The sequence below is a fragment of the Bison bison genome, unplaced genomic scaffold (assembly GCF_000754665.1).
Source record: "Bison bison bison isolate TAMUID 2011002044 unplaced genomic scaffold, Bison_UMD1.0 scf7180017864105, whole genome shotgun sequence".
Classification (NCBI taxonomy): domain Eukaryota; kingdom Metazoa; phylum Chordata; class Mammalia; order Artiodactyla; family Bovidae; genus Bison; species Bison bison.
This window is the reverse complement of record NW_011494677.1, coordinates 1,335,127-1,359,612: the sequence shown is the minus strand read 5'-3', so window position 1 is coordinate 1,359,612 and position 24,486 is coordinate 1,335,127. Positions and strand designations below refer to the sequence as shown.

At 49.8% G+C, this 24,486-nt stretch overlaps 2 protein-coding genes across 2 annotated transcripts in view; both read left to right on the top strand.

Moving 5' to 3' along the window:
* The first annotated feature begins 6,495 nt into the window (after nt 1-6,495).
* PROSC (proline synthetase co-transcribed homolog (bacterial)) lies at nt 6,496-15,964 on the top strand. The gene is made up of 8 exons (XM_010838784.1): nt 6,496-6,652; nt 8,613-8,720; nt 8,811-8,846; nt 9,330-9,405; nt 9,935-10,069; nt 12,299-12,441; nt 12,878-12,976; nt 14,614-15,964. Exons 1-8 carry the CDS (start codon nt 6,554-6,556, stop codon nt 14,737-14,739), a joined length of 822 nt encoding a protein of 273 aa, XP_010837086.1. The 5' UTR covers nt 6,496-6,553; the 3' UTR covers nt 14,740-15,964.
* A 6,106-nt stretch (nt 15,965-22,070) lies between these two features.
* Nucleotides 22,071-24,486, top strand: part of GPR124 (G protein-coupled receptor 124) — a 46,638-nt gene continuing 44,222 nt past the window's right edge. Inside the window, exons 1-2 of the mRNA XM_010838849.1 lie at nt 22,071-22,113; nt 22,246-22,352. Of these exons, the coding sequence (XP_010837151.1) occupies nt 22,071-22,113; nt 22,246-22,352 (150 nt within the window). The remainder of the gene's footprint in view (nt 22,114-22,245; nt 22,353-24,486) is intronic.

The window sequence follows — 24,486 nt, the reverse complement described above, 5'->3', positions numbered from 1 at the left end:
GAGGAAAAGGTGGAATAAAATTCACTCAAAAGTACAGCTGGTTTTTTTTTTTTTTTTTTAAGGGAAACGATAATGAGACTGGAATCCTCGTTTGTCTTTACAATCTTTTTTTGTCTTTACTTCTGTTTTTATAAGGTCACAAAATGTTAGAGATGAAAAGTCCCTTAGAAATGAATCTGCAAGAAATCCTGCCCTACTCACCTTGGTCTCCTCCGGTTTCTCTACAGAGAACATGTCTCAGTAAAGGTTGTCTAATGGATAAGGTGTAGGGGCGAGACGCGTGTTCATTGAGCACTCGCTTGGAGGGGCACTCTGCTAAGCTTGTGTCATGGGTCACCTTGAGTGGTCCTGACGGCAGCTCTGAAGACGAGACGGACTCTGTTTTATCCACAAAAAACTGAGAAGTTCAGTTGCTTACCCAAGATCACAGTTTAGTGATGAAACCAAGATTCAACTTGGGTCAGCCTTGTGCCGCTGCCACCCAGTCTCGCCACCACTCTCCTCATTAACTCCAAAGTTTAAATCACTCTTCTGATACTTTTGGGGGAGCCACGTTCACATACATCATTGAGGTGGGGAGGCTGACCTTGCAGTTCAAAGACCCGACCTATTAACTGAAGATTCTTCTACTTATTGTCATAATGACCTCTCACCCGGTCTGTTGAGTATTTATGGTTTTTAAAATGTTTTCTAAAAAGCATATCTTCAACTTCCATGGTGGTGCAGTGGTTAAGAATCCACTTTGCTACGCAGGGTGGTTCAATCCCCGGTCAGGGAACAAAGATCCCACATGCTGCATGCCAGCTAAGCTCACAGACCACCATGAAGACCCAGAACATCCCCCCAAAATTTTGTAATAAAAAGCATATCCATTTTAGTGTGTTATGCTCACCCAATCCTTCCTCCATACAACCCTTCACCATAACCCTCATCAATGTTTAATCTTGCTCCTCCCACCACTGACTGCTGGCTAGCACCTTCCAACTTTGCATCTCTACAACAAGCATCTATGAGTATATTCACACTGTGAAGGGCTAGTCATGTTTTAATTTTTATCACTCTGGCAGGAGGAGAAATTATTAAGTCCAGAGACATGTTACTTGAACACAATTACTGCAACCTCAGTTTACAGAAAACCCAGTTTTGTGTACCTGGTAAATAGAAACTTCCCCAAAAGAAGTCCTTGATGACAAGGACCCTGGGTTTTGTTCAAAGTAATTTTCCCAGAGCAGACGTGAAACTATCTTAGTCTCCCAGGGTCCAGGAAGACAGTGAGAGAAGAATGAACGTTGCCCTTTCTTTCCAGAAGGCTCAAAGTAAGCCCAGTCACAAGACAACCTGGAGAGCAAATTTTAGACCCTTCTCCAACAAAATAGCATCTCATTCATTAAGCTGAATTAACATTTGAGAATCTTTCAACAGTCCAGCCATACAGCCAAGAGTATTTTCCTTAACAAAATCCATCTCTTTCTACTTGCCCAAAGCACCTAGCGTTTCATCATCCAACTACTAAACTTAGTATTTTATGGAGTCAACTTCTGTGTTACTCGGCGCCTCATCCTGTCTGTGACTTTCATATGGCCCAGATGTGGACACACAGACCTAAGAACAGGCTGAATGTGTGTGGGGCCCAGGCTGGACTGTCTGAAGCTGTCTGGGCCCTCCTCCCAGAAGCTGGCTCCTGCCACTGGGGAGACTGCGGTGTGGACAGTCAGATCTGAGCCATAAAGTCCTAACTACACACTGCGATTTGTAAATCAAGTACAGTAAGAATACAAACATCTCATTTTCTATTGATTACATATTGAAACCTTACTTTGGATTTACTGGACTATGTAAAATGTATCGACTTAAAAAGATGCACAGAGTGAGAGTTGCCAGTTAAGTTTTGTTTGGGGCAAAATGGGAGGCATTAGCTCTGCGAGACTGCTCTAGAGAGGTATCTGAAGTGCTGCCTCCCGGACTACAGTCCACATTTTGCCCCAAACAAAACTTAACTCGCAACTCTCACGTTGTGCATCTTTTTTTAAGTCAACAGTTAGGGCAACCGACAAAGCGACCCAGAGTGGACTTCCTTCCTTGGCCTGGACTCCACAAGGAACTGGAGCTTTGGTTCCAGCAGCGGCCCCTTGCGCCCATCCGCCTCCTCAGGGAATCCGTACAAATTTGGGGAAGTCTCTCCTGGTTCTCAAATCTCACATATCGGTTGAGATGCTGAGTTTCATTTGGCAGTGGAGCAGGTTACCCGCCCCCTCCCAGTTGGAAAGATATGGGGGAGCGGGGAGCCAGTGAAACATCCGGGGCTTACCCACTCATGGTCTAGACATGAGTGCAGCTCAGTTGAAAGATACCGAGAAATTCCCACCCAGTGGAAAGGTACTGCGTGGGAGGTGGCTGAAAGATGCCAGGTGAATTACCACCCAGTGGAAAAGTACTGGGTGTGTGTATGGGGGAGGGGGTTGCTCGACTGAAAAAAAAATTGAGGAATACCCAGGGCTCAGCTGAAAGATGCTGAGGTTACTCCTTTGTAGGGGACTAACTGGTCTTGGCTGAGTAGTGAGATAAGAAGCTGATCTGACTACCTCAATTCGACTGCCTTTATAGAATCTGTCGGGATACAAATGAGAATGTATGAGAGCTTTGCTGTGAAAAAAGGGAACAAGACTCCTCTTGGCTGGTTGCGCTTTTCTCAGGAGACTGAGAAATTTATGGGGATGGTGGAGGCCTAGTCCTCATATCATGCAGTGGTCCCATAAGGAAACCCACTCACTAATTAAACTACTTGCTCGTCCAGGGGTGACACATAAGAACTGACCATCCAGCCATCTGAGCAGCCACAGTGGTCTTAGACTGCTGGAGGCAGAATCGAGACATGTAAGACGGCAGAAACGACTCTGGAGGGACTCCTGGGGGAGTTAAGCTCACAAGAAGCACACAGGCCCACTACACAATTTCATTAGTGACTTTTATCCCGATCAACTTAAAGTGGGAAACAGGATCTCTCAAAAATAGAAACGAGGGGCATCAGAAAACCAACCACTGACTAACACTCCAACCAGATTCGCATGCAATACATATGGTGTGCATACTTGCAAGTACCTAGTTAACCAGGGAAATTATACCTAAAAGAGATCTCAACCTAAAATGGCTAAATTGGGGCTCTTTTGATATCTCAAAATTGATACTTTAGTGCACACAATTAGAAACGGCTGGCCCTGCTTACCTTGACTGATATCTAGAAGTTGCTAAGAGGAAATGATAGAGTAACATTTTTGAAGGAAACCAACTTCCCCTGTAGCTCAGCAGAAAAGGCTTGGCCTGCAATGCAGGCGATCCAGAAGTCATGGGTTCGATCTCCACATCAAGAAGATCCCCTGGAGGAGGTTATTGACAAAAAAAAAAAAAAATGTACAACTTGAGAGTTACAAGTTAAGTTTTATTTGGGGCAAAATGAGGACTGCAGCCGGAGAAGCAGCAGCTCAGATAGCTCTGAGAGACTGCTCCAAAGTGGCAATGGGGGAAAGTCAATTATATAAGGTTTTGGTGAAGGGGGAGTTTAATACCATGAAGCACTCATTTTACGAAAGGTTTTTTTTTTTTTAGTCATGAGGGTCTGATGTCACTATGAAGGAATTCAGTGCTTCTCTAGATATGAGACGATGAAAGGATTGAGATCATAAAATCTGTTACGAAAAACAGGCAACTATTTAAAGACCTGTCCCACCAGATTCCCTGGAGCACAGAGTGCCTAAACTCCACCCTGAACTCCCTCCAGGGTTGTTGAAGGTCAACAGCTGTAGCAGCATGAGGTTCAATCTCCTTAGAAGCAGATGGCAAACACCTTTTTTCACTCGTTGGCAATGCTCTTGCTGCTGCTGCTAAGTCACTTCAGTCGTGTCCCAACTCTGTGCGACCCCTAAGATGGCAGCCCACCAGGCTCCTCTGTCCCTGGGATTCTCCAGGCAAGAACACTGGAGTGGGTTGCCATTTCCTTCACCAATGCATGAAAGTGAAAGTGAAGTTGCCCAATCGTGTCTGACTCTTAGTGACCCCATGGACTGCAGCCTACCAGGCTCCTCCGTCCATGGGATTTTCCAGGCAAGAGTACTGGAGTGGGGTGCCATTGCCTTCTCTGGCAATGCTCTTGGTAGGTGCCAATTTGTAGTTGACAGGGGCATGGCAACTGACTCCAATATTCTTGCCTGGAGAATTCCATGGACAAGAGGAGCCCGGTGGGCTACAGTCCATAGGATCACAGAGTCACACATGACTGAGAATGCACGAACCACAAGAAATTGCTTGAAACTGTATCAGAACTAAAAATTAGGGCTGCTAGCACTGACTCTGCCAGGTCGCAGGTCTAGTGAGACTGGAAAGTCACGTTCGGCATTTATGCCATTTAACTTCTGATTTCTGGTCATCACTTTACCATCTTTTGGGAACACTCTTGTCACTTGGCTTTTGATTTCTGGGCATCTCTTTGCCTTTTGTTTTATTTAGAGTGTGATCCCTGGAAGGTGAGGTTCTGGTTTGGTTTGGTTTGAGCGTGCAACACAAACTTCTCGAGCTAATGTGGGAAGCACTTCCTCTAAGGTTCCACACTCCACCTGGGAACCCCTTGGGAAAAAAAATTTTTAATGAGTGGTCACCCTAGCTATGATTCAATGACAAGAAAAATGGCCTAAAAATATTAGCTCTTTATTGACACAGGCTAGGAAAATGGACCCAAGTTCCCTTATTTCCAGAGTTTTCTCCTATAATCAAAAGCCTGGGGCTGATCAAACTAAGAACCCCACTTCCCGAGAAGGACAATCCCTGCTGGGACCAATCTGCCCTTGTTATCAGAGCCAATTTGAGCACTCTCTGGTCTAAATTTTGGCTATAAAACTATGACCACAGAGTAGGGAGCTTGCTCAAACTCATGTCCATTGAGTCAGCGATGCCATCCAACCATCTCATCCTCTGTCGTCCCCTTCTCCTGCCTTCAATCTTTCCCAGCATCAGGGTCTTGCCCAATGAGTCATCAGGTGACTCTTCGCATCAGGTGGCCAAAAAAAAGATGATTTTTGACAGTGTGGTCACAATATTCTTTAGACTCCAGAGAAAGCCTAGTGTGCTGCAGTCCATAGGGTGGCAAAGAGTCGGATACTTAAGGACTTAACAACTGAACAGCAACAATGAGCTGTTAGATAAACTCTATTAAGAATAATTATGCTTTAGGAATGTCTGTCTAATACAGTCGCTCCAGATTAGGGTAACTTGACTTTCTAAGGGTTGTGATTGTCAACTAAAAGACATGCACAACTTTAGAGCTACAAGTTGAGTTTTATTTGGGGCAAATTGAGGACTGCAGCCTGGGAAGCAGTACCCCCGATAGCTCTGAGAGACTGCTCCCAAGAGGCAGTGGGGGAAGCTCAATATATAAGATTTTGTCGAAGGTGGAGTTCAATACAATTAAGCGCTCATTTTACAAAAGATATTCAGCCAGTGTCTGTTGTCATCATGAAGGGATTTAGTGCTCTTCTAGATATGATGAGATGCAAGCAGCTGTTGACCTTCAGCACCCCCTGAGGGAGTTCAGGGTGGAGTGAGGTACTCTGTGCTCCAGGGAATCTGATGGCACAGGTCTTTATATAGGTGGATATTTCAGGAACAGGTTTTATGATCCTGATCCTTGGATCTCCTCTTATCTAGTAAAGCACAAAATCTCTTCATGGTGGCATCAGATCCTCCTGACTAGGGGGGAAAACTCTTACAAAGTGATTGCATTGAATTTCCCCTGCACCAAAATCTTATATATTGACCTTCCCCCACTACCTCTTTGGAGCAGTCGGCAACCCACTCCTGTGTCCTTGCCTGGAGAATCCCAGGGACCGGGGAGCCTGGTGGGCTGCCCTCTATGGGGTCGCAGAGTCGGACACGACTGAAGCGACTTCGCAGCAGCAGCAGCTCAGCTGAGCTGCCGCCTCCTGGGCACCTCATCTTGCCCCAAATAAATATGCAACTCTCAACTTGTACATCTTTAGAGGACAAATGTATTTTTTGTGTGCCTATTCGAAAAATTTAAATTACGTATGTGGCTTACAGTGGGCAGCACTGAGTTGAAGGATAACGAAAGGAAAACAGCCATGCATGTAAATCCTGCAAGTTCTTTAGTAACAGCTTTCTCTCTCTTAACGGTTCCTCCCAAGAATATGTGAGATAAAAGTCACGTCTCCCCGCTAGAGGAGTAAGACCTCGGTAGCACACTAGGTTCTCTGCACCTCTCGGCTTCCGCGGGGGCGGCGGGGCGGCGGGGGCAGCGGCACCCGGGAAGGACGCCAGCGGCACCCAAGAGCCTCGCAGGGCCTCCGAGGCGACCTCCCCAAGATGGCGTCGCCGGGGGGCGGGGCTGTCCGCCACACCGCCTCCGTCCCACCCTGCGCTGGCGATTGGCTAAAACGACTCGGTGCTTAGTGGTGATTGGGCCTCACGGAAACCCGTGCTGGGCGGGACCGGAAGGGGTCTCTGCCCGGGGTGCCCGGGCCAGGGGCTCCACGTTGGTCCCTGGGGGATGTGGAAAGCTGGCAGCATGTCGGCGGAGCTGGGGATCGGCTTCGCTCTGCGAGCCGTGAACGAGCGCGTGCAGCAGGCTGTGGCGCGGCGGCCGCTGGTGAGGAAGGGGACCGCGCGGGGACTGTGGGCGGCCGCGCCGAGAAAGGGGGACACCTGCGTGGGAACGGGTCGTCACAGTGACGCAGAGGGGTCTCCTGGAGGGGCGGGACCTGCCCGCTGCCTTGGCACTGAAAAGCTAGCGAAGGCTAAGGGGGTTCCCCAGCTCCTGTCAGATTTTCTGAAGGTTAGCGATCCCAGGAAAATGACCAGTCTCTAGGCAGCGCGACCATTGTCCAGCCTGCTTCGTGGTAGGGGTCAGCAGCCTTGGCGGAGGGGAGAGGGGCCAGGCCTGTATCCAGAGACTGCAGGAGAAGACGCCCACTACAGGTGCACCCAAAGGAGGCCAGGTCTGCCGGGGGTCACGTGTGTGGCAGCGTCTCAGCCAGTAGATTGCTCATAAAGTAAATGTCAGCGCCCCCGCCAGCGAAGGAGAGGGTGAATTGACCCGACTTGAGGAGCACCCGGAGCTGCTTTTGCACGTTTGAGGCAGCAGGGAACTGACATCCAGTCCCAAGCAGTTTATGGGGGCGTATTTTCCTCCCTTGTTTATATTTAGTCTTCTCTTGGAATTTATTTAGACTGAAGGTCAGTACCTGCCTCCCTCAAGTGCAAGTTTTATTTTGAATGGTGTGGAGTGAGCCAGGCTTGAATGGAGAGAAGTCAAAGTTCTTAGTTCAAGCATTTATGGTATATGGTTATCAGAGCTCAGAGACCTGCATTAGCATAGCCTTTGCTTGGCTGTTAAATAGATGTTAACCTTGAAAGAAAGTGAAGTCGCTCAGACCGGTCTGAGTCTCTGTGATTCCACGGACTGTAGCCCGCCAGACTCCTCTGTCTATGGGATTTTCCAGGCAAGAATACTGGAGTGGGTTGCCATTTTCTTCTCCAAGGGATCTTCCCAACCCAGGAATCGAACCCGGGTCTCCTTCATTGTAGGCGGATTCTTTACCGACTAAGGGAGGGAAGCTTCAGTTTTCCCACTGTTTCTTTTCTTTTCTTTTTCAATATTTTATTTGGCTGCATCAGGTCTGAGTTGCACCACCCAGGATCTTCATTGTGGCACGCCCCCTAGTCTCTAGTTGTGAGGTGGGCTTAATTGCCCCAAGGCATGTGGGATCTTAGTTCCCTGATCAGAGATGGAACTTCATTGGAAGGCGGATTCTTGACCACTGGATCACCAGGGACACCCCTCTGCCACTGGTTCTGCCACGTAAATTACAGAGTTACCCTAAGGCTGCTTCTGAGAGGCGGTATTGTAGGCAGTATTGATAACTACTCCAGGATCACAATGAGTTTCCAAAACTGTTGACCTTGGGGTTTTAGGAACTAGAAGTGGCCTCCCTTCTAGTCAGAGATTGATGGCTTTTCTTAACTAAGTGATTCTTAAACCTCCAACCTTGCCATGCAAGAGAGTCAGCTGAAGAGTTTGTTTTAAAGCAGATTCTCAGACTCTAATCTGAGATTCGGACCCAGTGGGTCAGGAGGGGACCCAGATGATACTGGTAATATTGGTTAAAGACCACACTCCTAGCAAATAAAGTTTTTACTTACCTGCCCAGCTCTCCTGAGAGAGAAAGGTGTTCTGCTAGATTTTTTTTTAATTTAGTTTTTACATGTATTTATTTTTTGGCCATGCAATGCAGCATGTGAGATCTAAGTTCCCCAACCAGGGATCAAACCCATGCCCCCTGAAAGCACAGACTCTTAACCCCTGGACCACCAGGGTAGTCCCTTCTGCTCTGCTAGATATTAAGGTGGCTAACAGATTTAGATGCCATGCATACAAAAGACATTTCATCAACATTATTTGATACTGATAGCCTTGCTGTCTTGGAAAAGTGGATCTTATCAAATGCCAAGTAAAGATCTCTGCCGATCCATCCTACAGGATGTCCTACAGGACTTATCAGGATAATAAGTCCAAACATTGACTCATCTGGCTGTTTTCCTCTTGGCAGGATCTCCCAGCCATCCAGCCCCGGCTAGTAGCAGTCAGCAAAACGAAACCTGCGGACATGGTGATAGAGGCCTACAGTCACGGGCAACGCACTTTCGGGGAGAACTATGTACGTGAGGGCCCTTTTCCCGCCCATAAGCTGCTCTCAGAAGAGTCGGATGTGCCAGGCTTCTGACTTACTCTGTTTTTTACCCTGTAGGTTCAGGAACTGCTTGAAAAAGCATCAAATCCTCAAGTAAGTGGAATCTGAATTCTTTGTATCTAAATCTTGACTGTTCAGTTGGAAATTAGACCCACCTTGGTAGTTGAGTTTCAGAGCAGGAGGTCAGGCTGATGGTAGAAGTGCCTGCGTTCGCCGTGAGCCCCAAATATTTCTCATCTAGATTTTCTCTCTCAACACCGTCATTTTCTTCTTTGTGGCTTTTTTGAAGATGGTGATTTTAGAAGCTTGCTGTAACCTTGAATCCTTTTGAGATTTAAAAGCTTTAATCAGTTTCTTCTCAAGGGGAAGTATCTGAAAGAAGGGGAGAGTTGACAGGAACAAGGAAGAGAAATAGAAGCCTTCAGTTTTTCTCTAAGTGTCTTTAAGGGCCTGACTGAAGATGCAATAGTGGTTTATCGCTTAGACCGGAAAGGTGAGACGGGAATGTGCGAAGTGTGTGAGCTGGCAAGCCCTCCACAGACTCTGAGTTAAACGCAACCACCTCTTTCTCTTCAGATTCTGTCTTCGTGTCCTGATATCAAATGGCACTTCATTGGCCATCTACAGAAACAGAATGTCAACAAACTGATGGGTAAGATAAAACTCTAAATATGAAGACACAGTTTTTTTCATCATTGTATCACATACAGTCCCTTCTGTGGAAGAGGAAATATTTTAGATTATCCCTCAGTCATCATTTATGCTTCAGGGATTCTTTTGGGAAAGAAATCTTAGTTCTTGATTAAAGGGAAACATCATGATAAGAACAAAATGAACTCACAGTTGGCTGGGTATTATATACTTGGAAACCTACCCTAGCACACATTATGTATTTTTTGGGCGGTTTTTGAAATAAACGAGAAGGAATTGAAGCCCGTAAAAATTTTTTGGCTAGCACAGGAAACACTTTTGCCCTTTTCCTTTTTTTTGTTTGAGGTTCATTTTATTGTGTAATGAACATAATTTTCTTTTTTATCTTGGCTGTGCTGGGCCTTCGTCGCTGCAGGTGGAGGCCACTCTTCATTCTGTTGTATGGGCTTCTCGCTGCAGTGGCTTCTCCTGGTGTGGCGTACAGGCTCAGCAGTTGTGGCTACTATAACCTCGCCTCCCTCTCGTTACAGCTGTCCCCAACCTCTCCATGCTGGAGACGGTCGATTCTGTGAAGCTGGCGGACAAAGTGAACAGTGCGTGGCAGAAAAAAGGTTCCCCCGAAAGGTTAAAGGTTATGGTCCAGATAAACACCAGCGGAGAGGCGAGTAAGTGAGCAGACAGGGGTGGCAGACTTTTTCCCCTTAGGATATGGTGGAGCGCAGGACAGATGGCAGGCCTGAACACCCGATGCAGTAGGTCACAGAAGGAGCTCACGGGGCTGTTAAATAAGCTGTCGTGTGTAGGGTCTCGGTGGCACGAGGACCTCCAAACCAATCCACGTCTAATTCTTTAACTCGTTCTTAGTTTCTGAAGAGGCCGGCAAGGAGACTCAAGAAGGGGCTTGTGTGACTTTGATCCTGAAAATTCCCGGAGGTCACCCTCCCTCCCAAAAGAGATTGCGAATTTACATGTGTAATACTCCTCAAACCTTAATAAATCATGTTTCCATTATTGGGAGAAAATCGAACAAAACCCACTGTGGGCACCAGTCAGGGAATATCTTGACAAGGCTTGGATTAGCAGTATAGCACAGAAGTCAGAGCCTGGGCCTGGAACAGGCAGACCTGGGGTTTGAGCTCTGCCACGCTCCAGCACTGGAACCTTGAGTGACGTGCCTGACCTTCCAACCCTTCATTTTCCTTACCTGCCAGCGATAGCAGAGCGGTAGTTCCGAGGGTGCTGCGAGGCTTGAGTGTGGAGATGGAGGTAAAGCTGTTGGTACAGGACCCTGTGCATCTTACTTGTTAGCTGTTTGCTAAGAATCCATGTTTACAGACCAGTCGTTTGCTGATAGAGCTTAGGTTGAAGGAACAAGCCTGGGGCCGGAGTCAGGCTGCCAGGATCCACGTCCCAGTTCCACACTTCCTGGCCCTGTGGCCTTGAGAAAGGTCCTTAGCCTCCCAGAGCTTCAGTCTCCTCTTTTTTTAGAATGGAGAGAGTGAGAACACTTACTTCACAGAGCTCCTGCATTAAATAAAAAACCGTAGGGACTTGGCGTGTGTGCCTGGTACGTAAGCATTCACTATGCTATGCTTTGCTAAGTCACTTCAGTTGTGTCCGACTCTGTGTGACCCTATAGATGGCAGCCACCAGGCTCCCCCATCCCTGGGATTCTCCAGGCAAGAACACTGGAGTGGGTTGCTTAACAATCAGCATTATCTGTACGTGCACCTAGATTATACGTTGCTGCTGCTGCTGCTAAGTCGATACAGTCGTGTCCGACTCTGTGCGACCCCATAGATGGCAGCCCACCAGGCCCCGTCATCCCTGGGATTCTCCAGGCAAGAACACTGGAGTGGGTTGCCATTTCCTCCTCCAATGCATGAAAGTGAAAAGTGAAAGTGAAGTCACTCAGTCGTGTCTGACTCTTAGCGACCCCATGGACTGCAGCCTACCAGGCTCCTCCGTCCATGGGATTTTCCAGGCAAGAGTACTGGAGTGGGTTGCCATTGCCTTCTCCAAGATTATACGTTACTTTATCCTGATAGGTAAACCTGAAACGGATTCCAGATGGAGTCCATTACAGCATTTCTTGATCAATGGCTATCATTTGCCCTAATTAAAGATTGGAGTGTTACTAGCATCTCTCTTTGTTAAATGAGGGAAGGACAGAATCTGTCCTCATACCTGCATAACAAGTATTGTTTTCCCACAGATTCCTTCTCTGGTTTTTAATGAGCAAGATCGGGTAAATTTTGCGAAGTTCTAGTCAAAACTGTATGATATATACTTCATTTTTATTTGTTTTTACAATTCCACTAATAAATTAATGAAATTGTGAAAGTACCAGATTTGGAAAAATAATTCTCTGGTTAATCTGGCGTTTGGGCAATGTGCGTCTTCTTGGTGTTTTTTTGTTTTTCTTTTTAAATGTTTTGGCTCCACTGCACACCCAACACGCAGGATCTTAGTTCCCTGACCTGGGATATCAAACCCGATGGCTTCCCCCCCACCCTCACACAGGAAGCCCATAATCTTAACCACTGAACCACCAGGAAAGTTCAGATAATTTTTTTTTTTAGATTAATTTTTTTTTCTATTTGAAGAAAAGCAGTGTTTTGGGTATTTTTTTCCTTTTCCTTCTACTCTAGCTGTCCTCAGATGCTGAGGCAGAATAAAGAGAATCCAGTTTATAGCTCTTTCCTTGAGATACTCAGGACCAGGTCAGAAGGGGAGCAACACAGACAGACACCTCACCATTTCAGTCACCAGTTCAGTCTTGAGGACAAGTTCTCCCAAGAAGTCCTCTTGCCTGAGAGTCGCCTCCCCTGTCCTAGGGAACGGTGTTCCTCTGGCTTCCTAGAACCTGTGGGTCTTCTGTCTCTTTTGTGAAGGCAAACACGGCCTGCCCCCTGCAGAGACGGTGGCCCTGGTGGAACACATCAACGCCAGGTGCCCCAGCCTGGAGTTCGTGGGGCTGATGACCATTGGGAGCTTCGGGCACGATCTTAGTCAAGGACCGAACCCAGACTTCCAGGTACTCGGGCCTGGGTTGAGGGCACTGCTCACATCCGCTGAGGGTATCCGGGGCTGGCTGCTGCCGTCAGCTCCACAGACTTTCCACACATTTCTTGTCATGTTACTTGATAACCCACCTCTTAAACTCTCCTCATACGGAAAATGGGAACAGGTCCCCCAAACCCCCACAGACCCTTCTCCACTCAGTCTGAACCTGCCTGACACATGGTCTTCAGAGAAAAGGAGCTCCGGCTTCCTCTCCAATGAGTGACAGTTTTCTTGAAAGTAGGAGAGTTCTCTACAAACCCTTCCAGTGATTTGTGGTGATTTTGACAGGCCTTGAAGCCATGAGGAATAAAGAAGTAGTTTCTGTCAGAGGTGTTAAGATTCGGCCCCTCTCAGCCACCCTCGGAGAAGGCCGGGGTAAGATGGCGTCACACTTGTCTCCCCGTCAGGTGTTGCTGTCCCTCCGGGAGGAGCTGTGCAGGAAGCTGGGTGCCCCCCCCGAGCAGGTGGAGCTGAGCATGGGCATGTCCGTGGACTTCCAGCACGCGGTGAGTATCTCCCGGGCGCCCTCGGGTGCCTGCAGGACAGGTCCAAAGGCAGCGCCTCGCCGTCGCATCGAGGCGCCACGCGGCAGTGTCTCTCACCTATGCTGATGTCCCCGGCCGTCGCATCGAGGCACCACTCGGCAGTGTCTCTCACCTATGCTGATGTCCCCGGCCCCTTCTTTTTTTTTCAAATGAACTGTATAGAAATTATAGCTTGACACCTCATTTAAAAAAAAAATTACAACTCAGTTTAATTCCCTAAGTGGGATCTAAAGGAAAATCGAAAGAATTTACACTGCAGCTTTTTAAAAAGACGTTTCCCTGTGTTCATGCTTGGGCGTGGTCATATGACACTGAGTCCTGACGAAGTGTCTGATCGTACGCAGAGATCCCCCAGGATGCAGCGGCTCTGAGCACACACTGATAGATGTGCTGTGTTAGCAACTCACATACACGATCTTCCAGAGCGGAGGCTAATTTGATCAAGTTCCAAGAACCACACTGTAAAACTTTCCTCTGGATCTACAGTAGTTGCAGGATTGGAAGATAAGAGTATATTCAGTTCAGTTCAGTCGCTCAGTCATGTCCAACTCTCTGCGACCCCATGAATCACAGCACGCCAGGCCTCCCTGTCCATCATCAACTCCCGGAGTTCACCCAGACTCACATCCATCGAGTCGGTGATGCCATCCAGCCATCTCATCCTCTGTCGTCCCCTTCTCCTCCTGCCCCCAATCCCTCCCAGCAGCAGAGTCTTTTCCAATGAGTCAACTCTTCGCATGAGGTGGCCAAAGTACTGGAATTTCAGCTTTAGCATCATTCCTTCCAAAGAAATCCCAGGGCTGATCTCCTTCAGAATGAACTGGTTGGATCTCCTTGCAGTCCAAGGGACTCTGAAGAGCCTTCTCCAACACCACAGTTCAAAAGCATCAATTCTTTGGCGCTCAGCCTTCTTCACAGTCCAACTCTCACATCCATACATGACCATAGGAAGAACCATAGCCTTGACTAGATGGACCTTTGTTGGCAAAGTAATAGCTCTGCTTTTCAATATGCTGTCTAGGTTGGTCATAACTTTCCTTGCAAGGAGTAAGCGTCTTTTAATTTCATGGCTGCAGTCACCATCTGCAGTGATTTTGGAGGCCAAAAAAATAAAGTCTGACACTGATTCCATTGTTTCCCCATCTATTTCCCATGAAGTGATGGGACCGGATGCCATGATCTTCGTTTTCTGAATGTTGAGCTTTAAGCCAACTTTTTCACTCCACTTTCACTTTCATCAAGAGGCTTTTTAGTTCCTCTTCACTCTCTGCCATAAGGTTGGTATTTCTACATAAAATGGAATTCGATCCTGTGCTCACTCACTCACAGGGAGGGCTGCTCACCTCTGAAACCCCAGCATATGAGAAGGGCGTGTGGGCCACAAGACGGCTCTCTGTCATGCTGCTGTGTCCCGCACGGCTGCCACCCCTGTTGCCCACCCAACTTAGTGCCAGTCGCCTTCCCCAGTCTCTGCAGTTTCTCCTTACGTACTTCGTAAACACCCCTTTGGTGTTTACCACCACTGCCCCACAGTCCTTCAGCTGCATCTGCTGCATCTCGTTATTTTTTTAAACTTAGCCCCTTCTTCTTCCCCACAGATTGAAGTGGGATCTACCAACGTCCGCATCGGAAGCACCATTTTTGGAGAGCGAGATTACTCCAAGAAAACGGACAAGCCCCCAGCAGAGCTGCAGGCCCCGGAGGAGGTGGCCCAGGCACACTGACCCGAAGCCGGATCCAGAAGACTCATCGTGCGCTCACCTGGGCCTCCGCCTTCCAGGGGCCCCCAGTCACCGCACCACCACGCCCTCCTGGGACCTGACAAAAGCATGCCCGGGGCGATGTGTGTGGTTGGGAAGCGTCTTACCTAGTGTCTGACACAGGAAGCTCACTGCAAGCAGTGGCTTTGGACTGGATTTGAGGAATCCAGACGTTTCTGCAGATCAGATGCCTAGGCCAGGGCCAGGAGTTGAGTTCAGGCTTGAACTTTGCCCAGGAATGCGTTTCCCAGGTGTTGCCTGTAATTGCCACAGTTGGAGGGATTCCTACTCGTCATCCACTTGGATAGAAAATCCCTGTTGCCAGCTCCGTACAGACCCCACAGAGCAGTCGCCTCTGCCAGGCTGGAGCAGCATGGTCTCTGTCCCCCCCACTTTCCGTCCCACCCAGTTAGCATCGGTCTCCACTCCAGATGGCAGTTTGGGTAACTTCAGGACCCAGCTCGAGTTAATCCTGCACGCCCATATTGTGGCCGATGAGAGTTGTATCATCCATCAACCACCCTATGACCCTGAAAATTACAGGGTGACTACCATGAGCAGGCCTCGGGCCTTCCTCCCATCCCTTCCAAACACAGGACTTTGAGCTTTTACCCAGGGCTCTGTGGTGATGAGAGTCCAGTGATACAATTTTTCCCCCCACTGCAGTCCTCGCTGTGGTAATTTCATATCAAACACCAGTGGATCTCCAGTAGCTCCCCAGAAATTAAAGATTTCCCCCAAAGTCAGTTCAGGCTCACAGTTTCAACAAGACTTGGCTTTGAGGGCCCTATTCCTGGGAGTTCTTTTTAGGCGCATTTATAGCTTCCCCTCCCAACTGTATTTATAAGCCAGGATTTTGCAACTCTAGATTGTCAATAGTGTAGCTAGCTCTTCAAAACCCAGAAAGCACAATTCTCGGGCAGTCACGACAGACGGCTGTGGTCTGGGTCATCGTTTGTTTCTAGGTGGATTTTTCTTATTTATTCAAACCCCAGTCTTTTAATTGTATGAAAACAACTCCCATGATAATGCTGCTGAATGCAGTTTTGTAAAACTTAAACCATTACGATTCCTATACTGTTTCAATCAAAGCTCTCGTGTGATAATTCAGCATCTATTAAATAAAAATGTGAGTTTGAATTACACCTTCTGTGCTAATTACAAAGCAATTAAAAGATTTATTTTCTATGATCTGGTGTAGTGAGTGAGTCTAACAGGAGAGGGCATTGGACCCAACTGGAAGCCACCACACCCATCCTGGCATTGCACAGCTTACGAGAATGGTGCGCCTTAGGCCACAGTTCAGTCACTCAGTCGTGTCCGACTCTCTGCAACCCCATGGACTGCAGCACACCAGGCTTCCCTGTCCATCACCAACTCGCAGAGCTTGCTCAAACTCAAGTTTATTGAGTTGGTGATACCATCCAACCATCTCATCCTTTGTCGTCCCCTTCTCCTGCCCTCAATCTTTCCCAGCATCAGGGTCTTTTCCAATGAGTCGGTTCTTCTCATCAGGTGGCCAAAGTATTGGAGCTTCAGCTTCAGCGTCAGTCTTTCCAATAAATATTCAGGACTAATTTCCTTTAGGATTGACTGGTTGGATCTCCTTGAAGTCCAAGGGATTCTCGAGAGTCAGATGCAGCCAAAGCCACACTGCAGATAAAAGGAGGGATTCTGAAGTTCAAAGCCTTTGACTGTGTGGATCACAATAAACTGGAAAATTCTGAAAGAGCTGAAGGTGGTCAGGTACCAGACCACCTGACCTGCCTCTTGAGAAACCTGTATGCAGGTCAGGAAGCAACAGTTAGAACTGGACATGGAACAACAGACTGGTTCCAAATAGGAAAAGGAGTACGTCAAGGCTGTATATTGTCACCCTGCTTATTTAACTTATATGCAGAGTACATCATGAGAAACATTGGGCTGGAAGAAGCACAAGCTGGAATCAAGATTGCAGGGAGAAATATCAATAAGCTCAGATATGCAGATGATACCACCCTTAGTGAAGCAATAAGTGAAGAGGAACTAAAAAGCCTCTTGATGAAAGTGAAAGAGGAGAGTGAAAAAGTTGGCTTAAAGCTCAACATTCAGAAAACTAAGATCATGGCATCTGGTCCCATCACTTCATGGCAAACAGATGGGGAAGCAGTGGAAACAGTGGCTGACTTTATTTTTCTGGGTTCCAAAATCACTGCCGATGGTGATTGCAGCCATGAAATTAAAAGATGCTTACTCCTTGGAAGGAAAGTTATGACCAACCTAGACAGCATATTAAAAAGCAGAGACATTACTTTGTCAACAAAGGTCCATCTAGTCAAGGCTATGGTTTTTCCAGTGGTCATGTATGGATGTGAGAGTTGGACTATAAAGAAAGCTGAGTGCTGAAGAATTGATGCTTTTGAACTGTGGTGTTGGAGAAGACTCTTGAGAGTCCCTTGGACTGCAAGGAGATCCAACCAGTCCATCCTAAAGGAGATCAGTCCTGGGTGTTCATTGGAAGGACTGATGAAGCTGAAAGTCCAATACTTTGGCCACCTGATACGAAGAGCTGACTCATTTGAAAAGACCCTGATGCTGGGAAAGATTGAGGGCAGGAGGAGAAGGGGACGACAGAGGATGAGATGGTTGGATGGCATCACCAACTCAATGGACATGGGTTTAGGTGGACTCCGGGAGTTGGTGATGGACAGGGAGGCCTGGCGTGCTGCGGTTCATGGGGTCACAAAGAGTTGGACATGACTGAGCGACTGAACTGAACTGATTACTGTAAATTCTAAAGGCCAGAAAGTTAAATGTTTGCATTTCAGGAATTATGAAAAGATGTGCCCTCTTGCTGTTAAGAGACTCAGAGCTACCTCTAGGTGGCGACATTGGCCTACCTGAGGGGCAAGCATTGGAGTGCCACTGTCGGCAAATTACCCTAGGAGAGACTGTCATCTAGCATCACCCTGTTTTTAATAAATGTATTTATCTATCAGGAGAATGGTTTCTAATGGAGATTGTTTACTTATTTGGCTGCGTGGCATGGGGGATTTAGTTCTTTGACCAGGGATTGAACCTGGTCCCCCTAAATTAGGAGTGTGGAGTCTCAGCCACTGGACCACCAGAGAAAGTCCCACCCCTTCTCTTTTTCAACTTCATCTGAGAGGGTACAGATCTGAGAGAGGGGCCGGGATCAGGGAGGGCACCCCGCCCACCACCTTCACAGCATCTGCCACCTCCCCCTGGCTGCCCTCCGGGGTTCTCCAGTCACCCCTCACCCATTCTTTTTAAGTCAAAACAGAAGCCAGGAAAGACACGGTTTTCCCAAGCGACGTGGCTGACTTCTGCAGAGTCACAAGGTTCTTTCAGATACCTCACTTCTCTGCAAACTCGGCTGAGGGTTCTGAGGGTTCCGTGGAAACTTTGGGAGAGACGTAGTTGGAACAAGAGACCCCTCAAGCTTGTGCGTGTCTGCAGATCAAGAAGAACTAAGGAGGGGATCTGGCCGGGGAACTCTGGGAGGCTGACTCAAACCCAGATCACTAAAGGAAACCAAAGTCCAATATGCCCACCACAGGCTAGGACCTTTCGCAGAGAGAGCCAGTTGTGACTTTGTCTTGTTACGTGGGCCAAGCATGAGTATTCAGATTTCCGCCAAAACCCTGACAGCGTCCACGGCAAGTTTCCTGAGTGACAACCGCATGCCATCCTGGATCCCACCCACCTGTGCAGCCTGTCTCTGACGATGCTGTCCAGGCCCTGGACCCTGGTGGGCCTGGTACCCAGCCCCAGAAAGTCTGGACACGCAGAAATTCCCCAGTGAATCCTTCAAGGTTTTGTCTTGGGGAAGTTCCTCACAGATTCACCGCATCTCTTAACAAAGCAACCTCTTAATATTCAAATGGTCCTCCTCCATCCCCTTTTATAATCGTTTATGACACACAAATTACCATGACTACATCCTCTGATTCTGCCCTCACGGCAGCCAGCAGGGTGATTTAGGCTGCTGGGCGATGTCCCTCTGTGCATGGGGCAACAAGACCCAGAGGAGGTTCTGTGTGCTCCTTCCCTGAGGTCAGAGTGGGTTGGTGGCAGGACAACAAAGAAACTCAAGACCTTTGATTCCTGTCCAGAGCTTGATCACCACACCACCCTGGCCTGCTCTGCTGTCTCAGCCTTTAATAATTAGTGAGCGGCATATCCTTAGATTTATAAGCTTCATTTAGTTTATTATTGTTTTGATTTCTTTGGCTGCACCGCTCAGCTTGTGGGATCTTAGTTCCCCAACCAGGGATCGAACCGATGCCTACGGCAATGAAAGCTCCGAGTCCTAACCACAAGGGCCTCCCTATAAACGTCACATAAAAGAAAATTCTTACCATGAAAGACATAGATGTTTTCCAGCCTGCAGTCATTGTTGAGAACTGACAAGTCTTAATGCAGAACAAACTTTGGAACCCCAAGTAGAGGGGATGGGAGGGAGGGAGAGAATTAAACCCAGCCTGACTGGACTCACCCTTTGCTTTCTTTTACCCTGTTTCCCTCACGTAGATGCAAACTGTGTCACAGGCTGCAGGGCTCAGAGTGTGTGCATAGTGCCCTTTAGCCCCCATGGCCAGACAGGCGCTGAATTCTGTTCCCCAAGGCTGGGCCATGAGGAAGGAGGTCAAACGGGGCATTCGGAAAATCCAGGACATCCTTGTCCTTGAGACGAGAAGTGGCCCCAAAGCACCGAGGGTGGATGCCTCACCCCCCTGTTCCTAGAGGGCTTCGATGAGACTAGAAGTGCAGCGGTGCAATTGAGCTGATCTGCGCTGGGAGCCGTGGCTGTCTTTACCATGAAATCAGTTGAATGCTATTACATCAGCCTCGTGACTAAGGGCGAAAGCATCCAACCGTCCACGAGACAGTTTTTGCTAATCTGCCCTCCCCTCAAGCAGCACGTAGGTAGGGAAAGGGTCTCTCTTTTTTTTTTCTACCCACTTTGCCTCAACCACACCCAGTCGCGCCCGGCTTTATACCGGTTTGTAGGTATCTCAGGCCGCCTGTGGCTGAGTCTTCATTCGCAAGGTCAAGTCCCTCTCTGAAAAAAAAATCATTTCAGGGTCCCAAAAGGGACCTCAGAGCTGACACTGTCTTCTGTCAGCTCCAACACAGGGGGCTGACATGGCACACGGTGGGGACGGAGAGGGGGTACGGGGCAACTGTGGACGGGGTTACTCTAGGCACCATTTTTTGTATTTAAAAATCAATACACTGTCCAGCTCCTGAGCTTTGAGACCCCAAAGGAGCAGAAGCCACCCTCCGAGTGCCGATGGCCTTCTGGAAGGTTCTCTCCGCGAGCTGGCTGGCTGCGCTCCTGCCTGGAGCTCCCCAGCTTCAGAGCTAGGCTTGACCCAGCTGCCAATCTCCAAAATAAAATCAATGTGTGACCTTATTCACCAGCTGTACCGAAGAAACTAGTGCAAACCAGGGCCAACTTTGAAGCCAAAAAGGGAAGATGAGAAGTTGCGAGAGAGAGAGAGAAAGAACGGGGGTTGGGGGAGAGGAAAACTTGGCTGGACATGAAAGGTGTCTTGTCTGTCTGTTCCCCATTAGGCTCGATTCTCTTGCAATCTGCAGCCTCGACATAATTCTCTTGACCAGAAACTCTCCGGAGAGATAGTGTCAGAAGGAAAAACAAACAGAATGGCATCTCGGACAGTAAAGTCACTTAAAAAGCTATCCGGGGGAGTGGAGACGGTAGGGGAGGGCGGTAGGAGTCAGCTCCTAGAGGGTGCTCCTCACAGCAGGCTGCCCGTGGAGGACCTCTCCCCTGGGACAGACACAAGGAGGGGTACCCCCGAGAGAGGGCTGGTGGGCCAGGCAAGGAAGCAAAACCCCAAATCCTCTGCCCTCCCAGCCTCTCTGACGCCTCAAAACCTACCTTGGCTGGCTTTCCCAACTGTGCGCTCAACACAAAACCCCATGGTGCTGGGCTTTTCACAGCCCGCAGTGCATGGAGGGGACTTCAGAAGGATTACCTGAGAAAAAAGTGCTCCCAGTTTGTCCTAACTCCACTTCTTGTTTCTGACTGCCGCCAGCAGCCAAAGGCTGAGAACTATAAGCTGGCAGCCAGCTCCCCAAGCTGCAAGGCCTGTTCCCCCAGCCCCCTTCGACCTGCCTTTGAGCAAAGCCAGCTCCATGCCTGCAGGAGCCTGGGGGGGAGGTTAGGACTTTGGAGTCAGGGTGCAGTTCTGCACTCAAGTTTCTGGGGCAGGGATCCTGTGAAAGGAGAGGGTATTGGAAGAAAAACTAATCAGAAGAAGAAAGTAAGAGCTTTTCCCTGCCTTTCAAACTTGTTTATTGCTAGGATATCTGATTTCAGCGGAGGAAGCCGGCACTGAAGCAAGATTTTTATTGGCCCCAAGCAAGAGGCATTCGGGGTTTGCCTTTGAATTGGTTTCCCCAAACCTGGAAGGACAGAAGCGCCCTCGCTGCTTTGATGGTGCAGCTCTGTCCTTTGGGGGCCCCCGGACTCCCTGTTTTCCTTAGCATCCTCTAAATGCCCCTTGGAGGATGAGGCGGGGAGCGAGGGGGCCCAGAGTGGGAGGTGGCCTCGTGGATATTTCAGAGAGGAAAGTAGAAGAAGGGACAAACAATTAAAAAATTCAGGAATTGGCTCCAGGGCTGAGCTCTCTGCCCTCCTTCCCCCGAGCAGGGACCTGGAGGAGGGAAGGTCTGGTTTGGATGAAAGCTCAGTGTCTCTAGCTGACGGGGCTAGGCGGGCTGCTCGGAGGGCCAGGCCTGATGGTTTCAATGTGTGTGGAAGATAAAGCCAGATCTGCAAAGGCAGGCCCTGCCCATGGCCCTCCTCAGCTGGGCCAGCGGGCTCTGGGGAGGGGGGTGCCCAGCTGGGCCATAGGCTCCAGGGGCTGCTGCCGACCCCTGCCCCCTCCCCGGGCTCCCCACAGACACCTTCCTGCCCAGACAGCAGCTGTTTGGGGGCTAGAGCCCCGGCATGCCCAATCTACCCTTGGGCACAGGCTTCCTGCCTTTCTCTGGATTCCCAAAAGGGCATCTCCTCCCCTGGAGAAAGAGGGGGGTGCACCTCCATTTGGAGGCCTCTGGGTGAGCCCACCCAGCTCACCTTTTACCCTCTCTGCACCTGACAGCTGGCTTTCCCTGGGACTCTCCCTCATCACCCTTCCCCCTGCAAACCACAGGTGACAGGAGGGGCCCCGAAATGGAGGGCTCTAAGTGTCTTTGCAGATTGATCCCTCCACGGAGGGGAGCTTGCTTCTAGGGGTGCCAGGATTTTGGGGTGTGTGCTGATGGTGGAGGGCAGCCCTCTGCGAGGAAAGAGCCTCTGCCCTGGTATGGCCCTCTTCCCAGTCCAGGTTGGGGGCCAGGAGGTCCACAGAGAGCCACCTTTACCCCACTCTCCCAAGGCTCACAGCGTCTCTGTGTCTGTGTGATGGGTCCCTGCCCGCCTCGTTCCCCCCCCAGCCCACTCCCGGAGCGCTCTGCTCACCTGGGACGCCCGGGCCCTTTTTGGCAGCCTCCGTGCTGTTTGGCGCTCTGAGCTGAGGCCCGGAGCCTCCCTAGAGCAGGAGGTGGGGAGCAGGGAACAGGCCTCTCACTGTGTCCACTGCGAGGAACACAGGGCATCAAAAGGGTTTTATGGAGTGAGCTTGGGAACCAGCTCCCAGGGAGAGGAGCTGCAGGCGTAGGTGTAAAGGGACTGCACTGGGGGAGGGGAGCTGTGTGCGTGCACACGTACTCACACACACACAGGCGCACTCATGCCCACGAAGCTCATTCCAAGACTCTGACACCCGTCTGTCTGGGTCCAAATTCCCAATCTGCTCCCTGCCAGCCACATTCCCTCGAGCCAGAGACTAAGCCCCTGTGGTGCCTCCGTCCCCCCAACCTGTAAATCGGGCCTCATGGTGTCCTTGTGACGTTTAAATGCGATAAAGCCCGTCACGTGCTCTGCACATAGTAAGTGCTCATTAAGCATCAGGGACCGGCAGTGGACCCAGCCTGGCTCGGCTTTGCAGTCTGCTAGAATCTCTGCAGAGCAATGGGGTGAGCGGAGCGCTGATGGACGGAGCAGATAACTGTGGAAGTGGTGGGGAATCGAGGCGGGGGAAACTGCCACCTTCCTTCAGAAATGAAACAGGAGCCTCTGAGGCTGAGGAAGGGGACCCTCCAAGAGGCAATTAAAGCCCTGAGAGCCCGACAGGCTCCCCTCAGGGGTCTGACACTGGGAGGGTCATGGCGGCCATGCTAAGGCCAGGTTCCCCTTCTGAAGCCAGCCCAGGATAGACACCCAAGCCTCCCCTTCCTGTTCCCCTAGCTTGAAATGAAAGAGCCGGCTGGAGACTGGGGCGCAAAAACAGCAAAAGCTGCCCAGAGTGAAACCAAAACTCCACACCGTCTCACAGGAGAGGAAAGGAGAGAGAAAAGCACACAGAAGGGGGCCTCCCTGGTGGCTCAGTGTCTAGGACCCCTGGGTCCCAAGGCAGGGGGCCCCGGGTTCAATCCCTGGTCAGGGAATGAAGATCCCACATGCCAAATGTCCCACAGACTGCAACGAAAATCTCAGATCTCGTGCGCTGCAGCTAAGACCCAGGGCAGCCAAATAAATACTAAAAAAAAAAAAAAGAAGAAGAAGAAAGGAAGGAAGGAAGGAAGAAGAGTACAGAGAGGAACAAAGAAGCAGAGGGAGGTGACAAGACAAACACCAAAGGGCCAGTTCCAGAGCCTCCCCAACCCCAGCCCCACGGGCCCACCAGGCACCAAGAGGACAGCTGCTGCCGGGAATCGAGGTTCCAGGCAAAACCCAACTTTTCCAGCCAGTTAGACATCTAGGGAATTCCCTGGAGGTCCAGTGGTTAACACAGCCAAGGGCCCCCGGGTTCAATCCCTGGTCAGGGAAATTAAAAAAAGAAAAAGAAGTTCACTCTGCCAGGCTGTGTGAGTAAGGACGTTTCTCTGAGATCCCTTGTGACTGGAGGGGCTTCCCACGCGCTGCAGGCGGCGGGAAGTGACCTACGGGCAGGGGGCGGTGGCGCTGGGAGAGGTGACAGTGACCCAGAGGATCGGGCTTGGGAATCTAAGGACCGCCTCTGGGAGGGGCCGCTCCAGAAAGCCACCCCACCCCCGAGGCCTCCTTCCCAGGCTGCGTCCACAAAGAGCAGAGAGGTCTAAGGAGGACCACCAGGTCACAGCTGCCGCCAGCCGCCGCTAGCAGGAGGACTGGAAAGAGGCCCTGCCTTGCTTCTCTTTACAAGCTCTTGCGCGCTGTTCCACTTCTTCACCATATGTGTGTATTCCTTTGATAAAAATAATTCTTGTAAATAGTGGTGAGGGCTGGAAGCAGGCTCGGCTCTAGACAAATGTTTGAGGTTTGCCTCAACCTGGGCCTCCCTGCCACAGGCTTTGAAGGGGAAGAATCACCCCCCACCCAGCCCGGAGCCCCGGGGGGTGACCCCAGACATTGCCAGGCCAGCCTGGGTCGTCCTCCACCTCCCCGCCTGCCCAGAATAACCCGCATCCTCCACCACCAGCTGTCTGCTCCTCTTCTGTTTGCCTCAGCCTCCCTGGGGTACAACGGGGGCGGACATGCGAGCCTCGGCCCTGGGGTGCGGAGACTGACCGGGGACTGACACTGCCCACCACAGGGCACGGGGCGGCCGCCGTGGGGGAGATGTCCCGAGAGCCGGGCCCACCCAGGGGCGCCAC